This window comes from Thamnophis elegans, chromosome 3 (genome assembly GCF_009769535.1).
Source record: "Thamnophis elegans isolate rThaEle1 chromosome 3, rThaEle1.pri, whole genome shotgun sequence".
NCBI classification, from domain to species: Eukaryota; Metazoa; Chordata; class Lepidosauria; order Squamata; family Colubridae; genus Thamnophis; species Thamnophis elegans.
The window spans coordinates 4,726,753-4,747,032 of record NC_045543.1 but is presented as its reverse complement, the minus strand read 5'-3'; the positions used below and the strand labels follow the sequence as shown (position 1 = coordinate 4,747,032).

At 42.3% G+C, this 20,280-nt stretch overlaps 1 protein-coding gene across 2 annotated transcripts in view; it reads right to left on the bottom strand.

The window, feature by feature from the left end:
- Positions 1 to 11,846, bottom strand: part of ASAP2 (ArfGAP with SH3 domain, ankyrin repeat and PH domain 2) — a 116,621-nt gene extending 104,775 nt beyond the window's left edge. The window contains exon 1 of one of the 2 annotated variants that reach the window (XM_032214694.1): positions 11,332 to 11,846. In XM_032214694.1, coding sequence (XP_032070585.1) covers positions 11,332 to 11,457 — 126 coding nt within the window. In that variant the 5' untranslated portion in view covers positions 11,458 to 11,846. The remainder of the gene's footprint in view (positions 1 to 11,331) is intronic. The other variant, XM_032214693.1, reaches the window with a different exon arrangement.
- Between the last annotated feature and the right edge of the window lie 8,434 nt (positions 11,847 to 20,280).

Genomic DNA, 20,280 nt, shown 5'->3' with positions numbered 1-20,280 from the left:
AAATTCATCACTGATTCTTCCATTATCACTATTCCCTGGAGTGTGATATGCTATTATTACTAACCTGTGGATTTGTTTGTTTAATATAATGTTATTAAAGAAGTTTGAAACAGAATGAAATAGGACAGATTTTGAATTACAGAGAATAGGAAAAAGTAATTTTAAAAAGAAATAAAATAATAATAATAATAAAGAAGCAGCTTCCGATCATCTTAACAGCAGTTATAAGAGCATATATATTTTACCCTCTTCCTTCCTTCCATATCCACTTTAATCATCAAATCCATAATTCACCAGTACACTTCTCTTTTCAGCAAAAACAACTCCATAAGGAGATTTTAAAATCACTAATAAATGTAATTGTCGGTCTTTTCTCTCAGCAAACAAGTTACTTTTGTCATCTCTGCTAGCTACATTATCTTCACCAATCATTCCACCACTGTGGATATTTTGGAACTTTTTCATTTTTGCACATATAGTAGTCTTGCAGCAGTAAACTAATATCTGGATTTCTATTTTCATACAACTATCTGTAAATAGTCCTGGACTTAAGACCTCAATTGAGCCCCAAATTTCCATTCCATTAGAGAGCCGAGGTGGCGCAGTGGTTAGAGTACAGTACTGCAGGCCACTTCAGCTGACTGCTATCTGCAGTTCAGCGGTTCTAATCTCACCGGCTCAAGGTTGACTCAGCCTTCCATCCTTCCGAGGTGGGTGAAATGAGGACCCAGACTGTGGGGGCGATATGCTGACTCTGTAAACCGCTTAGAGAGGGCTGAAAGCCCTATGAAGCGGTATATAAGTCTAACTGCTATTGCTATTACTAAGCAAGACAGTTGTTAAATGGGCTTTGCCCCATTTTACAACATGTAGTTGCTGTTAAATGAATCACTGCAGTTGTTCAGTTAGTAACACAATTGTTCAAAGAATCTGGCTTCTCCACTGACTTTGTCAGAAGGTCGCAAAAGATAATCACATGATCATGGGACACTGCAACCGTCATAAATACATGCCAGTTGCCAAGCATCTGAATTTTGCCATGTGGCGATGGGGCATGCTCCAATGGTCGTAAGTGTGAAAACTGGTCATGAGTCACTTTTTTCAGTCTCATATCTTTAATGGTCACTAAGCGAATTGTCGAGGTCCACGTGCATATGATATTACTTCATATTTCCGATAATTCATTTTACCTGTTTCGTTTTTAATTCAATAGTTAAATTTCAGGAATTGCTTCAATCTTGTCCTATGCATTGTAAAAAGCCCCAATGAAATCATCAATTCAACTCAATAAGATCAGCTCTCCATCATTCAAATCTATTGCTTCCTTGCCCTTAGTTTGACAGACTTCCAACATACTATTCTTATTTCATGCATTAAGTTCAGGGGTGGGTTCCAACAGGTTCGCGGCAGTCCCCGCGAACCGGTTGGTCGGCGAACCCGGAAGTAAGTAACTTCCGGGAACGGCGAAGGGCCCGCCTGCCCGCCCGCGCTCCTTACCCGGTTTTGACGAGTTCTGTGCTTCCACGCATGCGCAGGACACATACAGCGCCTGCGCGATCCTCCAGGAGCAACTGGAGCATCGCACAGACGCTAGTACACATGCATGCACTGCGCGCGTGCATGAGGACGCCGCCGGCCCTGTTCCAACCGAACCGGTTGTAACGGGGCGAGAAACCCACCCCTGATTAAGTTATATTATTTTCCATTCACTCTTCTTACATTCCAAATAGAAATCTATTTGACATATACATGTCCTCCATTTGCCATCATAGCTCTGGTCAGCTGAGGTTTTTAATAATAAGGAAACAATTTTAACCTGATGCAAAGGAGAGATGAATGAAACATTTCTGCTGCTGAACAATTATATTCCATTTACTAAAGAGGTCAATCTCATACAAATTAAAAGAGGTTTTGAAAACTCTAATTGGAGTGGTCTTTTGTGTATTTTGAATCTTCATATCCACAGAACAAAATTGCATCAAATAACAGTTTGGCGGTACCTTTATATTGTAATTGAGGGAGCAGAACCTAAAAGACTGAGCTACGCATTGTAAGGAAATTTTCAATCTTCTGCTTTTGTTCAAGTAATAATCTTATCTGGCTGATAGGGATTAAGATGATTAGTGAATGTGTACTGTTTGCTAAATGAGTTTCTTCAAAATAGATTTCACTAGTATCTTCAAAGAAAATGAAACAAAAAAATAAACAACCAACCAATGGAAAATGAAAGACAGTAACAAGAGCCGAGGTGGCGCAGTGGTTAGGGTGCAGTACTGCAGGCCCATTCAGCTGACTGTTATCTGCAGTTCAGCGGTTCAAATCTCACCGGCTCAAGGTTGACTCAGCCTTCCATCCTTCCGAGGTGGGTGAAATGAGGACCCAGACTGTGGGGGACGATATGCTGACTCTGTAAACCGCTTAGAGAGGGCTGAAAGCCCTATGAAGCGGTATATAAGTCTAATAAATAAATAAATAAATAAAATAAACACATAATAAAGTTTATTCTGCTTTCATGCTTCCATAGTCTATGTTTTAATTTTTTTGGGGGGAGGAGGGGTTGCTATAATTCAGATACGAACACTAAAGATTTAGCTGTAAGAATTGGCATTGAAGAAATATGACTGCTTAGAAGAAGAATTATAACATTTGCACAAATGCACTTGATATTACTAGAAAATTTTAGGAAATCTTTTTGTAATTATGAATTGTATCCTGACCCTTGTAAATTACCAAGAAATAGAATTTCGACTACAGGTACTCTTCAACTTACAATTGGTTACTTAGCTACCTTTCCAGGTTACAACTGACCGCCCCCGCAAAAAGATTTACAACTGGTTTTGACATTGGACAACCTTCTCAGTCATGTGATACATTATGGACACTTGTAGGATCCCCCCCCACACACACACACAACTACAAATTATGATATTTTGCCTGAAGCAGTATTTATTTCCAGTTTCTGGCAAAATCCGGCCATACAGCAAAATAGGTTCGCTCAATGACTGGCTTGTTCAAAAAGGTCATAAAATTGGGTCTGGTCTGGTTATGTGGTGACAACCAATGCTGATGTTAATAATGATACTTTATCAAATAAGTAGAAGCAAATTCTAACTATCTTATTTTGCTCTTATTAACAGCATCCTAGCAACTCACTTCCGTGTCCCTTTGGCGTTTAGTCATGTTGGCCACATGACCGTAGAGGGTTCTACAAGACTGTAGACATCTTCGAACAGTGCTGGCTCTTTGACTTTGGAACACAGATGAGTACTGCCCCCTAAAGTCGGGAACGACTAGCACATATGTGCAAGGGGAACCTTTACCTATGTTACTCACTTCAGATTACCCAAGGAGATAGAACAGATGGCTCCACTCTCCATAGGTTTGTTACGATATTCATTCTGGGCAGTTTGCAATGATGCATATCTCACAACCAGCTGAAGTGCCACTAACTTTCTTTCCTTCCTTTCTCTCTCTCTTTCTACATATACATACATACATACATACATACATACATACATACATACATACATACATACCAGGGGTGGGTTCTGGCTGCTGCTACTGCCCGTTTGCTCAGGGACGCGCTATGCGCGCATGCGCAGTACTAAAAAAAATGCTTCTGTGCATGCACAGAAGCAAAAAAACAAGATGGCGCCGCCGAGAGAACTGGTTCTGGGGTGTGGCAGGCCAAGTTACTACCTATTCGGCCAAACCGGTCCAAACCGGTAGGAACCCACTTCACATACATAGCAATAGCAGTTAGACTTATATACCGCTTCATAGGGCTTTCAGCCCTCTCTAAGCGGTTTACAGAGTCAGCATATCGCCCCCACAGTCCGGGTCCTCATTTCACCCACCTCGGAAGGATGGAAGGCTGAGTCAACCTTGAGCCGGTGAGATTTGAACCGCTGAACTGCAGATAACAGTCAGCTGAAGTGGCCTGCAGTACTGCACCCTAACCACTGCGCCACCTCGGCTCATACATACATACATACTGTACAAGAATTATTCATTCCTTCCCCAAATATAGGGAAGGATTATACCTGTGCAAATCAAAGCAAGTGGTGAAGAAAGACAGACTTATTTTGAAATGTATGTAGTGCTAGCTAGGATTTTTAAATCACAATTTGTTGAACAAGGTATCACAGTCTGGTTCGCCCATCAGTTGGTTTGGAATATGTGAGCCATTCACAGTTAACAGAAGTGGAATGTAAACCTGCAGAAATAAGCTTCATTTTCAAAGTGAAGTAAGGCTGTGAAGGAGAACCTTTTTTTCATGTAAAAACAGCATCTTGATCACCCATCTGTTTTGGAAAGCTACCAATATACTAAAAATATTTATGACTATGGCAGTTGTGTTTAAAGTCAGCATGAAATTGACTTTTGAATGTGATTTACTGTAGTTTATTGTGAACAGACACTACACAAAGCCACAGATGAAACAGCAAGCCTGCCATACCTATACACACATACCCACACAATTACTAAAAACTGTAGTCTAAATTGTTCATGTTATACCACTGCTACATACAATTCCTAGCAATGAAATAGCTAACATTAAACTTCTCCCAAAGTTAGGTAACTTAATATAACTGATTCAGAAGCACTTGTATCAATGGAAAATAATCCCGAATTGTAACCCTTTAAGAAAGAAAAAGGATTAGAAGCAAATTCCTATATACAAATTTTGTCCTATGATACTAGCTTGTTGTTGTTTTTTGTCATTTCAAAATTTGTTTAAGTTAAAGTTCCCCAGGAATCTAGAAATTATCTAGAGAAATCTGGAGTAGGTAAGATCTGCAGGGAGGAAAGAAAATTGGAACATTGTGTTACATGAGTAAAAACCTATTCATGATAGTGGCAACTACAGTATGTCATCCATCAAAAATCAAGAGGTCTCTAAATTTTTTGGCTGAAAAATGATCAGGGTTTGCTATTTTGCAGGTTACCTGAAGCAAAACAAATTGCTGATTTTTCTTTTCTTTTATGCAACAGAAAATACTAATTGGAAACAACACCGGTTTTCCAAATTTTAATAGAACACTGCACTGTTGCACTGTTGACCTTTTAATATGCTAAATATAAATACTACAATATATCCCCTTCAGTCATCAGCATTAACAGAAAGTCCAATCTACACTCTTAAGTATGTTCACATCATTTCTCTTTTATCTATTTTTGCTCACAGAAAATATAACCATATTTATAATCATTTCTACTTCTCTATTCTGGTATCCTCCAAATGTGATCACGCACAACAGCCATTAGGAATATTGGGAATTATAATACACAGTGGATTATGGGGGTGACAGTCCCAGAGAGATTACATAATTGTTTCCACGAATGGTATGGGCAGGATGTATTTCTCCTCAAAGGAAGTAAGAATAAAATACTAACATATTCAATTTTAAGAGTACATTTAAGCAAAACAAAAACAAAAAAACATGAAATATTTATAGTTTTCAAAGATAGCATGTAATTTATTTATATTTATATTTATTTTATTACACCATTCTGTAATTATTTCTATTTGGTGTAACATCAAATAATTTTCTTCTGAACCGTGTAACTTGCAATGATTCATAAAAATATAGCTTAAAAGTTTCACAAACCACAAAAATATCATTACTTTTACGGGATTGATCACCATTATTATGGATTTTGTAAAGAGTGCTTATTGGTATATTTAGAAATGTAACATTTCAATACAAGAAAATGCAGTAAAGGAAAAATGGTAGAATACTGCAAAAACATCTAAAACTTTGTATCTTAATTTCTGAGATGTTTTTAAAACAATTAAAAGAAATGTCAATTTAAAAACATCTCTCTCCCCAATTAACAAATATTTAATGCCTTTCATTTGGGATGTAGGATTATTGTATTTGATGTGGCCCCAGTTAGCATCTGCAATAACACTCTTAGTCCTGAGATTTCTAGCCAGTTTTTGAGGTGATCCTTCAAAAATAACACTTGTGTTTACCTATTTATTCTGCTGATGCACATGTGCTATTCCAATCCAGCAAGACTCAAATTAGATTTTTATTCGTACTTCCAGATATCAAATGATTAGCCATCACTTTAAAAAATACCTAAATTCAGATTTTCCACTACCTACCTCCAGTAAAATTGAGGGGAATATATTATGATAAACCAACTCTACCGCTTTATAATTCTAAATTATAAAGTATCACATCTGCAAACATCCCAACACACAAAATTTAGAAATTATATCTGTAAAATTAGTGTTGCAGATTAAACAGAGTTGATTAGTGTTATAACAACTTCTCTCCTTCTGAGTAACTTGATCAACTGGTTTTTCATTTGCATGCAGCAAAATCTTCACTGATCACCTCGTCTAGGATCAGAAAGGAATCCCCTCCAGGACAAATGTAATCTTACTACTGCAAATATACTCTAATGGTTTGGGTTTAGTTTACTAACTTTATTATCTGAAATAGAGAAAACTCCTGTTCACTGTACAACATACTTTTTATAATGAAGTGAGACAATGAAAAATGTTTCACAAAGAAATTTTACTTTTTAGTTCAGCAAACTATGTAGGATTACTGGTAAGTGTAGCTATTCGATCAACAGAAGCTGTTCTTAGTTAGGAATTGTTTTTTAGTTAGAGCAAATCATAACAAAAATAAATTTCAAGAAATTTTAGAGCAGCTTCAAAACTGAAACAGGTTTAGCTCAAAATGGGGCAATTTTGAACATAAAACACTCCCAGAATCACTGAACACTGAACAACATCAAACAGTTGTTTTTTACTTGAACCAGAATGCTTTACACTCAAATCACTCATAATACAAAGGATTTTCCATACCTCTTTTCTAGAACATGTTCAAAATTCAGAAATCAAATCTTATGATTATCAATTTATATGAAAGATAATACTTATAAAGCAACAGGCTTTTACTATTTTTCGTTTATTTTATTTTACTCAAATTTATAGGGCTGCTGTTTGCATATTTTAATAATACTAACTTGTAAATACAAATAATACTAAAATTTTAGTCAAATTACTTCTTTGTGTAAGTAGATCATAAGAGTCGCTTAATCGCAGAATGGCAGCTGAAGCAATTTTAGAAATGGAACAAAAACATGTTTTTAATTGACTCAAATTATTAACACTGAATCAGTGAAAATAGATCAAAATCCATTCTATAGAGTTAATCAGTGTTCAATACAGACAAGAAATCTTTTGGACCATCACAATTAACTCTCCTTTGAATTGTCCCCACTTGGAAAAAATAACCTTCAGTCATCAGACATATTACCTAAAGTTTCTATTATTTTAGTGACTCATGTAGTGCAGTTTAATTACTATTTTAAATAAAGTCTGTGGAGATAGGTCTGGCTGGTAAGTCCTTGTTGTGCACAGCATAATACACAAACAAGCATCATGCAGAATCAGATTCAGATAATAGACTACCATTTCCCTTTTGCAATTGGGAGAATGACAGCCATGTCTGATGACATCTCCACAGACTTTATTTGAAGAGGATTAGCACTGTAAATGCTGCAAGTGGTAATATGTATCATAGAAAGATGGGGGGCAGAACGAGCTACTTTTAAAATAATAGCAATGTGGATTGTTTTTTTAACATAAACACAGTTTAATGAAGCCATTCTCTGCAAGCAATTCAGAACACCGGTGTTGTAAAGAAAGCAATACTGCTATACAAATTTATGAAATTTAGCATACTCTGAATAATTCTTAGTGAGCAATTCTTAGCAGATTAGTGGAATATTTATAGTATTATCACCCTCTATTATTATGTCAAAGATAATCTCCATGTATAACAATTGTTTTTCTCTATTAAGTATCCAAAACCAAGAGATTTTGAGATAAGAAACTTTGTTCTGTTTTGAAACCCGCTTTCAGGACTATGTTTAACCTGCAAGAAACAGCTGATAAAAGAATCAAGTATATTTCAATATTTATTTTTGCTTGCTTTCTTGCTTGTTTAAATTATCTGCTTTCCCATTTATAATTACAGGGGTTTTTTTGCATTTTAAGCTATCACAACCACAGTAAGCATTCACATATACCTCACCAGAAACTGAGAATGACGCTCATTCACAAATCAGGATGTCCCGGTGGCTGACTCATAAGATTAAAAAAAGAAATCCCATGATTGAAGTGGTAATTCAAATGCATTTCTTCTCTACAGTACTTCTTCATGTTTTCATCCTTTATTATTTAAGGCATGAAAAAGCTATTGCTGGTGAGGGTATGAAAGTTAATCCGACTGTAAGATTCCCTATAAGCATCATTCCTGTATTTCCAGTTTTAGACACTATTTTAGAAAACGTACCCTGAAGTTTCATAGCATACACAGGAGCATTTTTGCAGAAATATATAACTTTGTCAGTGTTAAAGAACGATGGGCAGATAGCACTTTTAAAAAAATAAGCATAAATTTTACAAACTTTTAGAATTAAAAGCACTATTGTTCTGTGAAAAATTAAAAAATACAGGAAATGCTACTGAAGAGCATGTGAGCTATTTACGGAGTTGATATATATGAAAAGATTCTGTCATAAATATAAAAAGTTTATTTAAAAATTATCTTTGGTCGTCCTCCAACACTGTGCTTCAAAGTTCACCAGAAACTTCCATGGATTCAGAAGAAACGGCATGCCTGTTTACAAAAGCTTAAGCAGGAAGTAGACTACACAGTATGTTGATCATTCCAAATATTTCTTCCATCTTATATCTATTTACTTTCAATCAGACAACCTGAGAAAGAGAGTTAATGGATATCTGTAGGGAGAGGTGGGACTTTCAAATACCAAGTTGCTAATTAACTCTTGCATCTACTTAAATGCCTATATAGACCTACGCATGTCTACTTAAAAATAACTTTCACTGTATTCCATGCAGATTTCTATAAGAGAAATTTCCAGTGTGTTTTACTGCAGCCTCAGAGATTGAAAACTCATGCTAATTTTTAAATGGTAGAGGCAAGTTTTTCCTAAAGACTGCTTTGTATTTTAAGTTCTTAACAACATACATATTGAAAAAAGTTGAAGAACTAATTAGGCTACCATAGCTGCAGAGGTAAACAGTAATTCTACAAATATAATATGCACAAACTAGCTTGTTTTAAAATGTCAGGCACTAGTATATGAGCCCACCATAACAAATCACACATCAATTTACAATATAATGAATACTGATGAAGCAAATCTAGAGAGACCAGCACTCACTTAAAAAATGCAAAACAGCTTCATGCTTTATTTATATCAAAGAGGTACAACAACTGTCAATAATATTTGGATAAGTTTCAAATTTAACAGAGGGGGGGGGGAAGTAAGGTAGTATTGTATTCATCCAAGCAAGTAAAGGGAAAAAAAAATTGTAACTTACATATAATGTTGAAAATAATAAAACTTTTTTTTTTATCCTGACACAGGGAAGAATTCCCACTTAAGATTTAACATTTTCTACCCTGTTTCGGAGCAGAGATACTTTTTGTGAGAACAAAAAGCAGAGTCCTAAATCAAATCCCTGCCTTTAAAAAACACCATGCATGCAAAACCCACTTCTCTTTTGTCTGAAGGGAAGACTTAAAACCAAAGAGTAAGAGGGGGTCTCCCAACTTACTAAAGAGGGGGAATGGTGTAGATTTTGTGATGTCAGCAAAAGAGAAGCATTGAAAGAACAGTTGTTGCTTTTGTTAAAAAGAAACAAAATAACATCAACCCCCAAAGCTGAATGTTAGTTAGTGGTCAGGCCCTTTGTTTAGAAATAGATGCCTCTGAAGGAAGGATGCCACTCAAAAGATAATAAGAGAGGAATGAAGACTTAAAAGAGTGAAAGACGGATAAAGCCCCCTTACACACTCTGGAAACATTTAACTTTGCATTTGCTTTACACACTTTGCAAAAAAAAATAAGAACATTCAGTGGTGTCTCCTTCCTAAAAAATGAGGCACAATGGTGGCTCCTGGAGCAAACCCCCATTGCAAAAATTAAAGTATATACTGCATAAACTCCTCCATCTCACAATGGTGGTGGTGCTACTCCAAAGATAATAAGAGAGGAATGAAGACTTAAAAGAGTGAAAGATGGATAAAGCCCCCTTACACACACTGGAAACATTTAACTTTGCATTTGCTTTGCAAAAAAAATTAAGAATATTCCAGTGGTGTCTCCTTCCTAAAAAGAAAACGAGGCACAATGGTGGCTCCTGGAGCAAACCCCCCCATTGCAAAAATAAATAAAAGTATATATCTTGCTGCACAAACTCCTCCATCTCACAATGGTGGTGGTGCTACTCCACTCAAAAGATAGTAAGAGAGGAATGAAGACTTAAAAGAGTGAAAGGCGGATAAAGCCCCCTTACACACTCTGGAAACATTTAACTTTGCATTTGCTTTGCACACTTTGCAAAAAAATAAGAATATTCAGTGGTGTCTCCTTCCTAAAAAAAAAAACAACGAGGCACAATGGTGGCTCCTGGAGCAAACCCCCCCATTGCAAAAAAAAATAAAGTATATATCTTGCTGCACAAACTCCTCCATCTCACAATGGTGGTGGTGGCTACTCCATTCAGAACACAAGAACTACACACCGGAGAAAGGAAAGTAACTATATAGTAGTTGTGTTTCGTCAGCGGCTCTTCCCGCCCTCTCTCCCCTGCAATCTTGATCAGGAACACTTTATTAAAGGGGCTTTTCGCCCCCTTTTTTTTTCCCCACCACCCCACAACGAGGGTTGAAGAGGAGACAGGTTGCAATGGGGAGGAGGAGGGGGGGGAGAGAGGAAGATGTGCAAATACAGGTGGTTCCGCCTTCCCCCCCCTTCCCCCCGAAAGGCCGAGGGAAGCCCAGCCATTGTGAGTCTTATTAGTAAGGTTGGAGCTGCGGGGATTTAGGCGCATTTTGCAGAAGGGAAAGAAGCGCAAGAGAGAGAGAGAGAGAGAGAGAGAGAAAGAAAAAAAGGGGGGGGGATTCTGCACCACAAAAGGGAGAAATATATATTATTTAAAAAAAAGGAGCAAGGAGAAAAGCTGCTTGCAAGCCATGCACAATCCCCCCCCCTCCCCAAAAAAGGGGGGCTGAGCTGGGCACGGAGAGCCCCCTTTGTGCCAGAAAGACGCAGGTTTGCAAAGAGAAGGGGGGAAAGAAGGAGGGAAAGAAGGAGGGAAGCCGGGCAGGGCTCCAGGCTCCCACTCCTCCATCTTCCAGCCACCTTCCTTCCCTCTCTCTCTCTCTCTTTTCTCCCACCGAGCCCCGGGCAAAGCAAGCGAGCCATTCAGCCTCCCCCTTTTTTTTTTTTTTTGCAGGCCAGGGCTGCTGGTTCGCCTCCCCGGCTCACCTCCTCGATGGCCGTCACGGTGTTCCGGCACTGAGCCATCCGGGTGGTGAAGTTGGAGGCGGTGGGCGCCTTGTAATCCTCATTGGTCTCGCAGACGAATTCCGACACGGAGATCTGGTCCGGCATGGCGGGGAAGGGAGGAAGGAAGGAAGGGAAGGGAAGAGAGTAAGGAGAGCTGGCGGAGGAGGCAGCGGCGGCGGCGGCGGCGGCGGCGGGGCGGCTCCAGGAGAGGAGGGGACGGGGAAAAGGGGTTGGAAAAGGCGGCGAGCGAGAGGCAAGGCAAGGCAGGAGGAGGGTGGGAGTGGGGGAGCCTCCCCGCCTTACATCGCCCAACAACCCCGCCGCTGCCGCAGGGCTTCCTCCTCCTTGCAAAGCTTGAGCAGCAGCGTTGGAGGGGCGATTATTGTGACCTACGCAGGGCGGGCACCGCGCGCGGAAATGCCCCGGTTTCTCGGGGGAGGCGAGGCAGAGCCAGCCAGCCACGCCGCCCTGCCTTCCAACCACGCACACGCGGGGGGAAGGGAGGGGAGGTTAAGCCAAAAACCAGCCTTCCTCCCACCATCACGCACTGGGGGGGGGGGGACGGGGACGACCCAACGCGGTGCCCGCCCTTCCCAAGGCCACGGTAGGTAGGTTGGGCGCCCTGGTGGGAACCAGGCGGGGAGGAGTAAAGAGAGGTAGGTGTGTATGTGTGTTTTGGGAAAGGGTAAAGAGAGAGAGAGAGAGAGAGAGTGTGTGTGTACATATATGTGTGTGTGTGTACACATATATGTGTGTGTGTGTGTTTTATTTGTGCTGATAAATAAATAAAGGGAGACTAGTATCGATCTATTTCCAGCTATTTAGCTCTCATCAGCTAGCCATACCCTTACTGGGATTTGAACCTGGGCTATATTACTACTAGGCAGACTTCTTAGCCATTAGGCCACAGGCTCTTATCCGTTATCAGCAAAGCCCGGGCCCTGATGCCAAGGCGCTGCTCTGCCCCCTTTGCAAAACCACCTTGCAAGGTAAAGGGGGTTGGATAGGAGCGGCCCTAGAGATAGCTGCTCCGACACCCCCCCCCCTCGTCCCACACCAAAGCACACTCCGAGCCAAAGCTACTTTCCTTAATTTATTCACAGACAGTCAGTCCTTGGCAGCAAACCTGGCAGCAATCCCGCCTGCCAACCTCACAATACTGTTCATCAAACATTAGTTAATGCGTTGACTTCTGCAAAGAGGGGCGTGTGCACAAGCAGTCCTTTTTATAGTCTGGAGAGGAGCCTAATGACCACCAGCTGAGTGCAGTTAACTCCTCTACTTGCGCAACTCTTCCTGAGGCCACAGTAGGTTGGGCACCCTAGTCGGAACCAGGCAGGGAGGTGTAAAGAGAGTGGTTCCACCACAAATGCGCACACAACAAAAGCGCGCCTGACTAAACCGCGATGTCTAAAGCACGGTGACAAAACCGTGCGCCGAATGAGCAACTAATTAGCCCTAAAGCGCGCTGACAAAAGCGCGCCGACAGAAGCGCGCTGTAAAGTAACCCTAAACCTAACCCTAAACCTAAATGTAAATCTTACCTTAAAGTAAATCACGCTTCTGTCGGCGCGCTTTTGACATCGCGGTTTTAGCCCCACGGTGTTGTTGGCGCGCTTATGACGTTCGCGCTTTTGTCGGGTCACGAAAGAGAGGTAGGTGTGTATGTGTGTTGTGTGTTTTGGGAAAGGGTAAGGACCGTATGTGTGTGTGTGTGGTGTGCGTGTAAAAGTAAGGGTATTTCTACCCCCGGGCCCTGATGCCAAGGTGCTGCTCTGCCCCCCTTTGCAAAACCACCTTGCAAGGTAGGGGAGGTTGGATAGGAGTGGCCCTAGAGATAGCTGTTCTGACCCCCCCCCCCTCAAAGCACACTCCCAGCCAAAGATACTTTCCGGAATTTATTCACAGACAGACAGGTCCTTGGCAGCAAACTGGCACAGATAAGCCGGGGCAGCAATCCCGCCTGCCAAGCTCATAATACTGTTCATCAAACATTAGTTAATGCGTTGACTTCTGCAAAAAAGGGCGTGTGCACAAGCAGTCCTTTTTATAGTCTGGAGAGGAGCCTAATGACCACCAGCTGAGTGCAGTTACCTCCTGTAATTGCGCAACTGTTCCTGAGGCCACAGTAGGTTGGTCACCCTAGTCAGAACCAGGCAGGGAGGTGTAAAGAGGTGTCTGTGTGTGTGTTTAGGAAAGGGTATTTGTACCCCCGGGCCCTGATATTCTGGCAATGCCAAGGCGCTGCTCTGCCTCCTTTGCAAAACCACCTTGCAAGGTAGGGGAGGTTGGATAGGAGTGGCCCTAGAGATAGCTGTTCCGACCCCCCTTCGTCCCACACCAAAGCACACTCCGACCCAAAGCTACTTTCCGGAATTTATTCACAGACAGATAGGTCCTTGGCAGCAAACCGGCACAGATAAGCCTTGGCAGCAATCCAGCACAGATAAGCCCTGGCAGCAATCCCGCCTGCCAAGCTCACAATACTGTTCATCAAACATTAGTTAATGCATTGACTTCTGCAAAAAGGGCGTGTGCACAAGCAGTCCTTTTTATAGTCTGTAAAGGAGCCTAATGACCACCAGCTGAGTGCAGTTACCTCCTGTAACTGTGCAACTGTTCCTGACACCTATTAGCTCATCGGTGCCGTGCATCCAGGAACAACTCACTGCCGGCCTCCGGATCACTCTCCCTTGTCTCCTCCCCACTGGTCCAAGGCTCAAGCGCCTCCTGGTGGCCAACCAGCCTCTCTGCGCCCTGCTCGGAGTCAGAACGCTGTCCAGGGTCCTCCAGAGCCGACTCATAGGGCTCCTCGCTGTCGGAGTCTGGTGGCAGCTCCAACGGCTCCTGCTGGGCCACAACAGATAGCTAAGCCTGGAGGGTGGGTGTGCGTGGGGTCTTACCTGAACTTCAAGCAGGTGCTCCTACATGCTTTGTGCTCTTAAATGGTTTTTCTTACAGGGGTGGGGGGGGGGCATGATAGCAGTATTCCAGTATTTGAGAGGCTGCGACAAAGAAGAGGGGGAGGGGGGTCAACTTATTTTCCAAAGCACCTGCGGGCAGGACAGGAAACAATGGATGGAAACTAACCAAGGAAAGAAGCCAGTTGGAATTGAGGAGAAACTTCCAAACAGTGAGAACAAATTAACCAGTGGAAACAGTTGCCTCCAGAAGTTGTGAGGTACAATACTTAAGTAAAGACTGGACAACCGTTTGTCTGAAATGGTATGCAGTCTCCTGCTGGAGCAGAGGGTTGGACTAGAAGACCTCAAAGGTCTCTTCCAGCTCTGTTTTTATTATATAGATAGTAGGATCTACTCCTTTGTAAATATGATGTGTAGACTGGTTCACCCCTGAGGGTCTGTGTACTCTTAGTTTCTTGCAAGTGTTGAGTTTTTATCTTTACTGCTTGATTTTTTCAGAGGAATCAGTTCACACAGCCCTGAATCACACTACACTAATCAGTCACAGGCTTTGGCGTCAACCTAGTTTGTATGATTAATAGCATAGTGTGTCATCTGGTTAATTTCCAAACTGTGGGTGTGTTGTGTGAATATAGCCAGCTACTAGTCAAGTGCAAATGAATTATGTACATATGTGTGTGTGAATAACACTGTAAATGCCACCTTATATTTTGCTGTGCTTTTCAAAAAAAGGAATAAACAATGCCATGAAAATAATTAATGTCTGAACAAGATCTCGATGGAGTGAAATTATTGGAGAAAAGACTTTTAAACAATGCGCTAAATATGTTGAAATTATATTTGAAGTAATTCATTCACCCATGCCATTTAATAATCCTTTTATATTGCCATCAATAAGTGATGAATACAAGAAGACATCTAACGGGGAGAAATATTTTGTACTGTAATACTGTGCTGGTAGGTAGCCAGTTTGGCAGAAGCGTACAGGTAGCTTCCCCATCAATCTCTGAATTAAAGTATTCTCAATCCATGGGGGAAAGGTGGATTTGGAACCAGTGATGTGATGGAGGTACACTCTATAAAATGTGAGTTTGTAAGTTTTGTAAGTTTGGTTTTAATTTATAGGCCGCCCAATCCTGAAGGACTCCGGGTGGCTTACAGAAGGGGAAAGAAAGAAAATAAAAAAATAAAAATAAAAAGACAAGTTAAAACAACGCAAATACATTCATTTCAGTCGGGGCTGGACCTCAATAGTGAGGTCAACAGCCCCAGGCCTGCCGGAATAGCCAGGTCTTGACAGCTTTTCCGAAGGCCATGAGAGTGGGTAAGGTCCGGATTTCTGGGGGTAGCTCATGCCAAAGGGTCGGGGCAGCCACAGAGAAGGCTCTCCTCCGGGGAGCCGCCAGCCGACATTGTCTGGCTGACGGCATCCGAAAGAGGCCCATCCTGTGGGATCTTACCGGCCGTTGGGAGGAGTGTGGCAGTAGGCGGTCTCGCAGGTATGCTGGTCCTAAGCCATGTAGGGCTTTAAAGGTAATGACCAACACCTTGAATTGCGTCCGGAGACCAATAGGTAGCCAATGCAGCTCACGGAGGACAGGTGTAACATGGGTGTACCTAGGGACACCCAATATCGCTCGCGAGGCTGCATTCTGGCCTAGTTGCAGTCTCCAAACACTTTTCAAGGGTAGCCCCATGTAGAGCATGTTGCAGTAATCCATCCTTGAGGTGACGAGGCCATGAGTGACAGTTTGGAGTGCCTCCCGATCCAAGTAGGGCCGCAATTGGTGCACCAGGCGAACCCGGGCAAAGGCCCCCCTGGTCACAGCCGACAGATGATGTTCCAGTGTCAGCTGTGAATCCAGGAGAACCCCCAAATTGCGTGCCCTCTCTGAGGGGTAAAATCCTGTATTGACTTGATGAATGCTAAAGTAGCAGAAAGTAGTTAATAACATTGCTCCCAATATATGTAATTACGTTCTTCTGTCATTCAAATGTTGCTGTTTAATAATAGTATTTGCAGGGAGAGCGAAGATGACAGCAGAATCTAACGCCTTCAGATCGTTGCCTTTAGTAAAAGAAGTTGAGGGGGGGGAAATGTAAGCAGCATCTCCCAAAGAATTATCAAGGCAGGAATTATTTTCCTTCGAAAGGTAATAAGGGATCTTAGATTGTTTCACTATAAATCCAGAATACTGAGAAAAACATGGTTACTAGTGAATAGTAAGAGCCGAGGTGGCGCAGTGGTTAGGGTGCAGTACTGCAGGCCACTTTAGCTGACTGTGATCTGCAGTTCAGCGGTTCAAATCTCACCAGGCTCAAGGTCGACTCAGCCTTCCATCCTTCCGAGGTGGGTGAAATGAGGACCCGGACTGTGGGGGCGATAGGCTGACTCAATTTGCTAAAAAAAAAAAAAGGTAAACCGCTTAGAGAGGGCTGAAAGGCCTATGAAGCGGTATATGTCAAATAAATAAATAAATAAATAAATAAATAAATAAATAAATAAATAAATAAATAAAAACCAGCTAATGGTGAATGGGTCTGTATAGGTAGTCTGTTTCCAAAGTTATTGATAACCGCAACCTCATTCATGTGATCACATTTTGAGCAGTTGGCAACCAGCCCACCCTTATGACTGTTTGCAGCGTCCCTCAATCCCATGATTGCAATTTGTGGTGGTTTTTGTGGGTTTCCAGCATTTTTTATTTCTGGCAAATATCATCCACTGTGGGAAAAATCCACTAAGGATTTTACACCGATCCTCCGCGAGCTGCACTGGCTACCTATTGGTCTCCGGACGCAATTCAAGGTGTTGGTTATTACCTTTAAAGCCCTACATGGCTTAGGGCCAGCATACCTGCGAGACTGCCTACTGCCACATACCTCCCAGCGGCCGGTGAGATCCCACAGGGTGGCCTCCTTCAGATGCCGTCAGCCAGACAATGTCGGCTGGCAGCTCCCTGGAGGAGAGCCTTCTCTGTGGCTGCTCCGACCCTTTGGAACGAACTACCCCCAGAAATCCGGACCTTACTCACTCTCATGGGCTTCAGGAAAGCTGTTAAAACCTGGCTATTCCGGCAGGCCTGTTGACCTCATTGTTGAGGTACAGCCCCGATCAGAACGAATGTATGTGTGGTGATTTTAAATTTGTCTTTTTTTTTTATTTCTTTTTTTCTCTTTGTTGTAAGCCGCCAGGAGTCCCTCAGGATTGGGCGGCCTATAAATCTTATTAATAAATAAATAAATAATAAATGGCTACTACAAAAAATGTGGGAAAATCGGTTCTGGATACATGGGGCATTGAGTTACAGCAGCAACAATTTATGACTCTAATTGGGCCCAGAATGATGTTCATAACTCAGGAATTACCTGTATTTCAAGCTTTGTTATAAAAACCAATTGTCTTTCTTAAGAAGACAAAATGTATTAATTAAGCCAGGCGTGTCCAACCGCTAGTAATGCAGCTCCACAAGATAATATTTTAAAAAATAAAGGAAGTTTGTTATTTATGTACATTAATTATATTACATTTTGCATACTGCCCAAGACAATTCCCCTTCACTTAATGCAGCCCAGGCAAGCCAAAATGTTGGACACCAATCAGGGGTGGGTTTCTCGCCCCGTTCCAACCGGTTCAGTTGGAACGAGGCCGGCTGCGTCCTCGCGCACGCGCATGGCATCCTCGCGCACATGCGCGGTGCATGCGTGCACGCGTGCGGCGCACGCATGCATACTACCGTCTGTGCGATGCTCCAGCTGCTCCTGGAGGATCGCGCAGGCGCTGTATGCGTCCTGCGCATGCGTGGAAGCGCAGAATTCATCAAAACCGGGTAAGGCGCAGGCGCGCGCGGGCGCGGGGGGGCCCTTCGCCGTTCCCGGAAGTTACTTACTTCCGGGTTCGGCGACCAACCGGTTCGCAGGGACTGCCGCGAACCGGTTGAAACCCACCCCTGACACCAATGAACAAAGCAATGCGTAAAAGTTCTCAAGCTTGTGAGGCACAAAACAGCAATTCTCCATCCAGAATCGAACTGCTAAGCATCTGCTGAGCAAATATCTCCCATTCTTGGGATGGGGAACAAAGTGGCCATATTTCCATTGACTCAAAAAAAAAAAAAAGACCTGGAATTTAAACTCCAGAGCAGAGAAAGAAAATATTACAAAGCTCAAAATTGCTGTACTTGAGAGACCGCCTACTGCCAATTACCTCCACGCGACCTATTAGATCTCATCGATTAGGCCTCCTCCGAGTTCCATCTGCCGGTCAATGCCGACTGGCAACTACGCGGAGGAGAGCCTTCTCGGTGGTAGCTCCGACCCTATGGAACGATCTCCCCGTGGAGATTCGTACCCTCACCACCCTCCAGACCTTCCGCACAGCCCTCAGAATCTGGCTATCCCGTCAGGCCTGGGGCTAAGACTGTAACCCGCCCGAATGGTATGAATGTTGTGTTTTTTAATTATGTATTGTCCTATATGTTAAAAAGTTTGTCTCCCCCTCCCCCTTGGATTGTGAGCCGCCCTGAGTCCCCCCAGGGAAAAGGGCGGCATATAAATAAACTTCTATCTATCTATCTATCTATCTATCTATCTATCTATCTATCTATCTATCTGTGTTCTGCAATAGGCAGATCTGTGCATAAATGATCTCTTGTCTTGTCTCCATACAGTGAATTCTCTAACCATTTCATGTATGTGAGCTTCTCTGGTAAGTTTCTAAATATGCTCTGCTGCAGTATTTGGTGTATCGGGTTTTATTGCTACATCTGGCATGAAGTCTTGAAAGCATTGATTACAAAAAGAAGGTAGGCAGAACATGCAGAGTTTCTGAAATTCTTTCCATCCTCTTAGAAGGAGCACCTGTCTGGGTCACATGAGCCGGAGGGGGGGGGGGAATTTAAGAATGGAACAATCGAAACTGCCTTAAGATATCCCCCAATGGATTCTCCGACAGGATTCCTTGGGAGGATTTCTTCTAGATTTCTTTCCACCATAGCCCCAGGCATATTTGACCAACTTTCAGACTCAGTCTTTATATTTTGTGGCTCTTCAATATTTATTTTATTTATTTTATTTATTAATTAGACTTATATACCGCTTCATAGGGCTTTCAGCCCTTTCTAAGCAGTTTACAATTTTTTTAGCAAATTGAGTCAGCAACTTGCCCCCACAGTCCGGGTCCTCATTTCACCCACCTCGGAAGGATAGAAGGCTGAGTCGACCTTGAGCTGGTGAGATTTGAACTGCTGAACTGCAGATCACAATCAGCTAAAGTGGCCTGCAGTACTGCACCCTAACCACTGCGCCACCTTGGCTCTTATATACGGAATTCACTCCAATTCTATTTAGTTCCAGAGAATTATTCTGCTGATGGATGGACAGATCGGTTCTCCCAACTCTTGACGTAACTTCCTTCCAACAATCTATTAGTTGGGGGGGGGGGTACACATGTTTTCCCCATATTATCAGCCTGACCTCAATACCAGGGAAGATTCTGGAAAAGATAATCAAGCAACGAATTAGCGAACACCTAGAAGTAAACAAAAGCCAACATGGGTTTGTCATGCCAGACTAATCTTATTGCATTCTTTGACAAAGTGACAAAATTAGAGGACCAGAGGAATGCCGTCAATATAATTTACTTGGACTTCAGTAAGGCATTTGATAAAGTAGACCATAACCTACTACTAGATAAAGTAGAAGAATGTGGGTTGGACAGCATCACCACCAGATGGATTCGTAACTGGCTGACCAACCGCACTCAATGTGTAGCCCTCAATAGAACTGCATCCACATGGAGGGAAGTATGCAGTGGAGTACCCCAAGGCTCTGTTTTAGGCCCAGTACTCTTCAACATCTTCATCAATGATTTGGATGAGGGGATAAATGGGGAACTCATCAAATTTGCAGATGACACCAAGCTGGCAGGAATAGCCAACACTCCAGAAGGCCGGCTTAAGATACAGAAGGATCTTGACAAACCTGAACATTGGGCACTATCTAA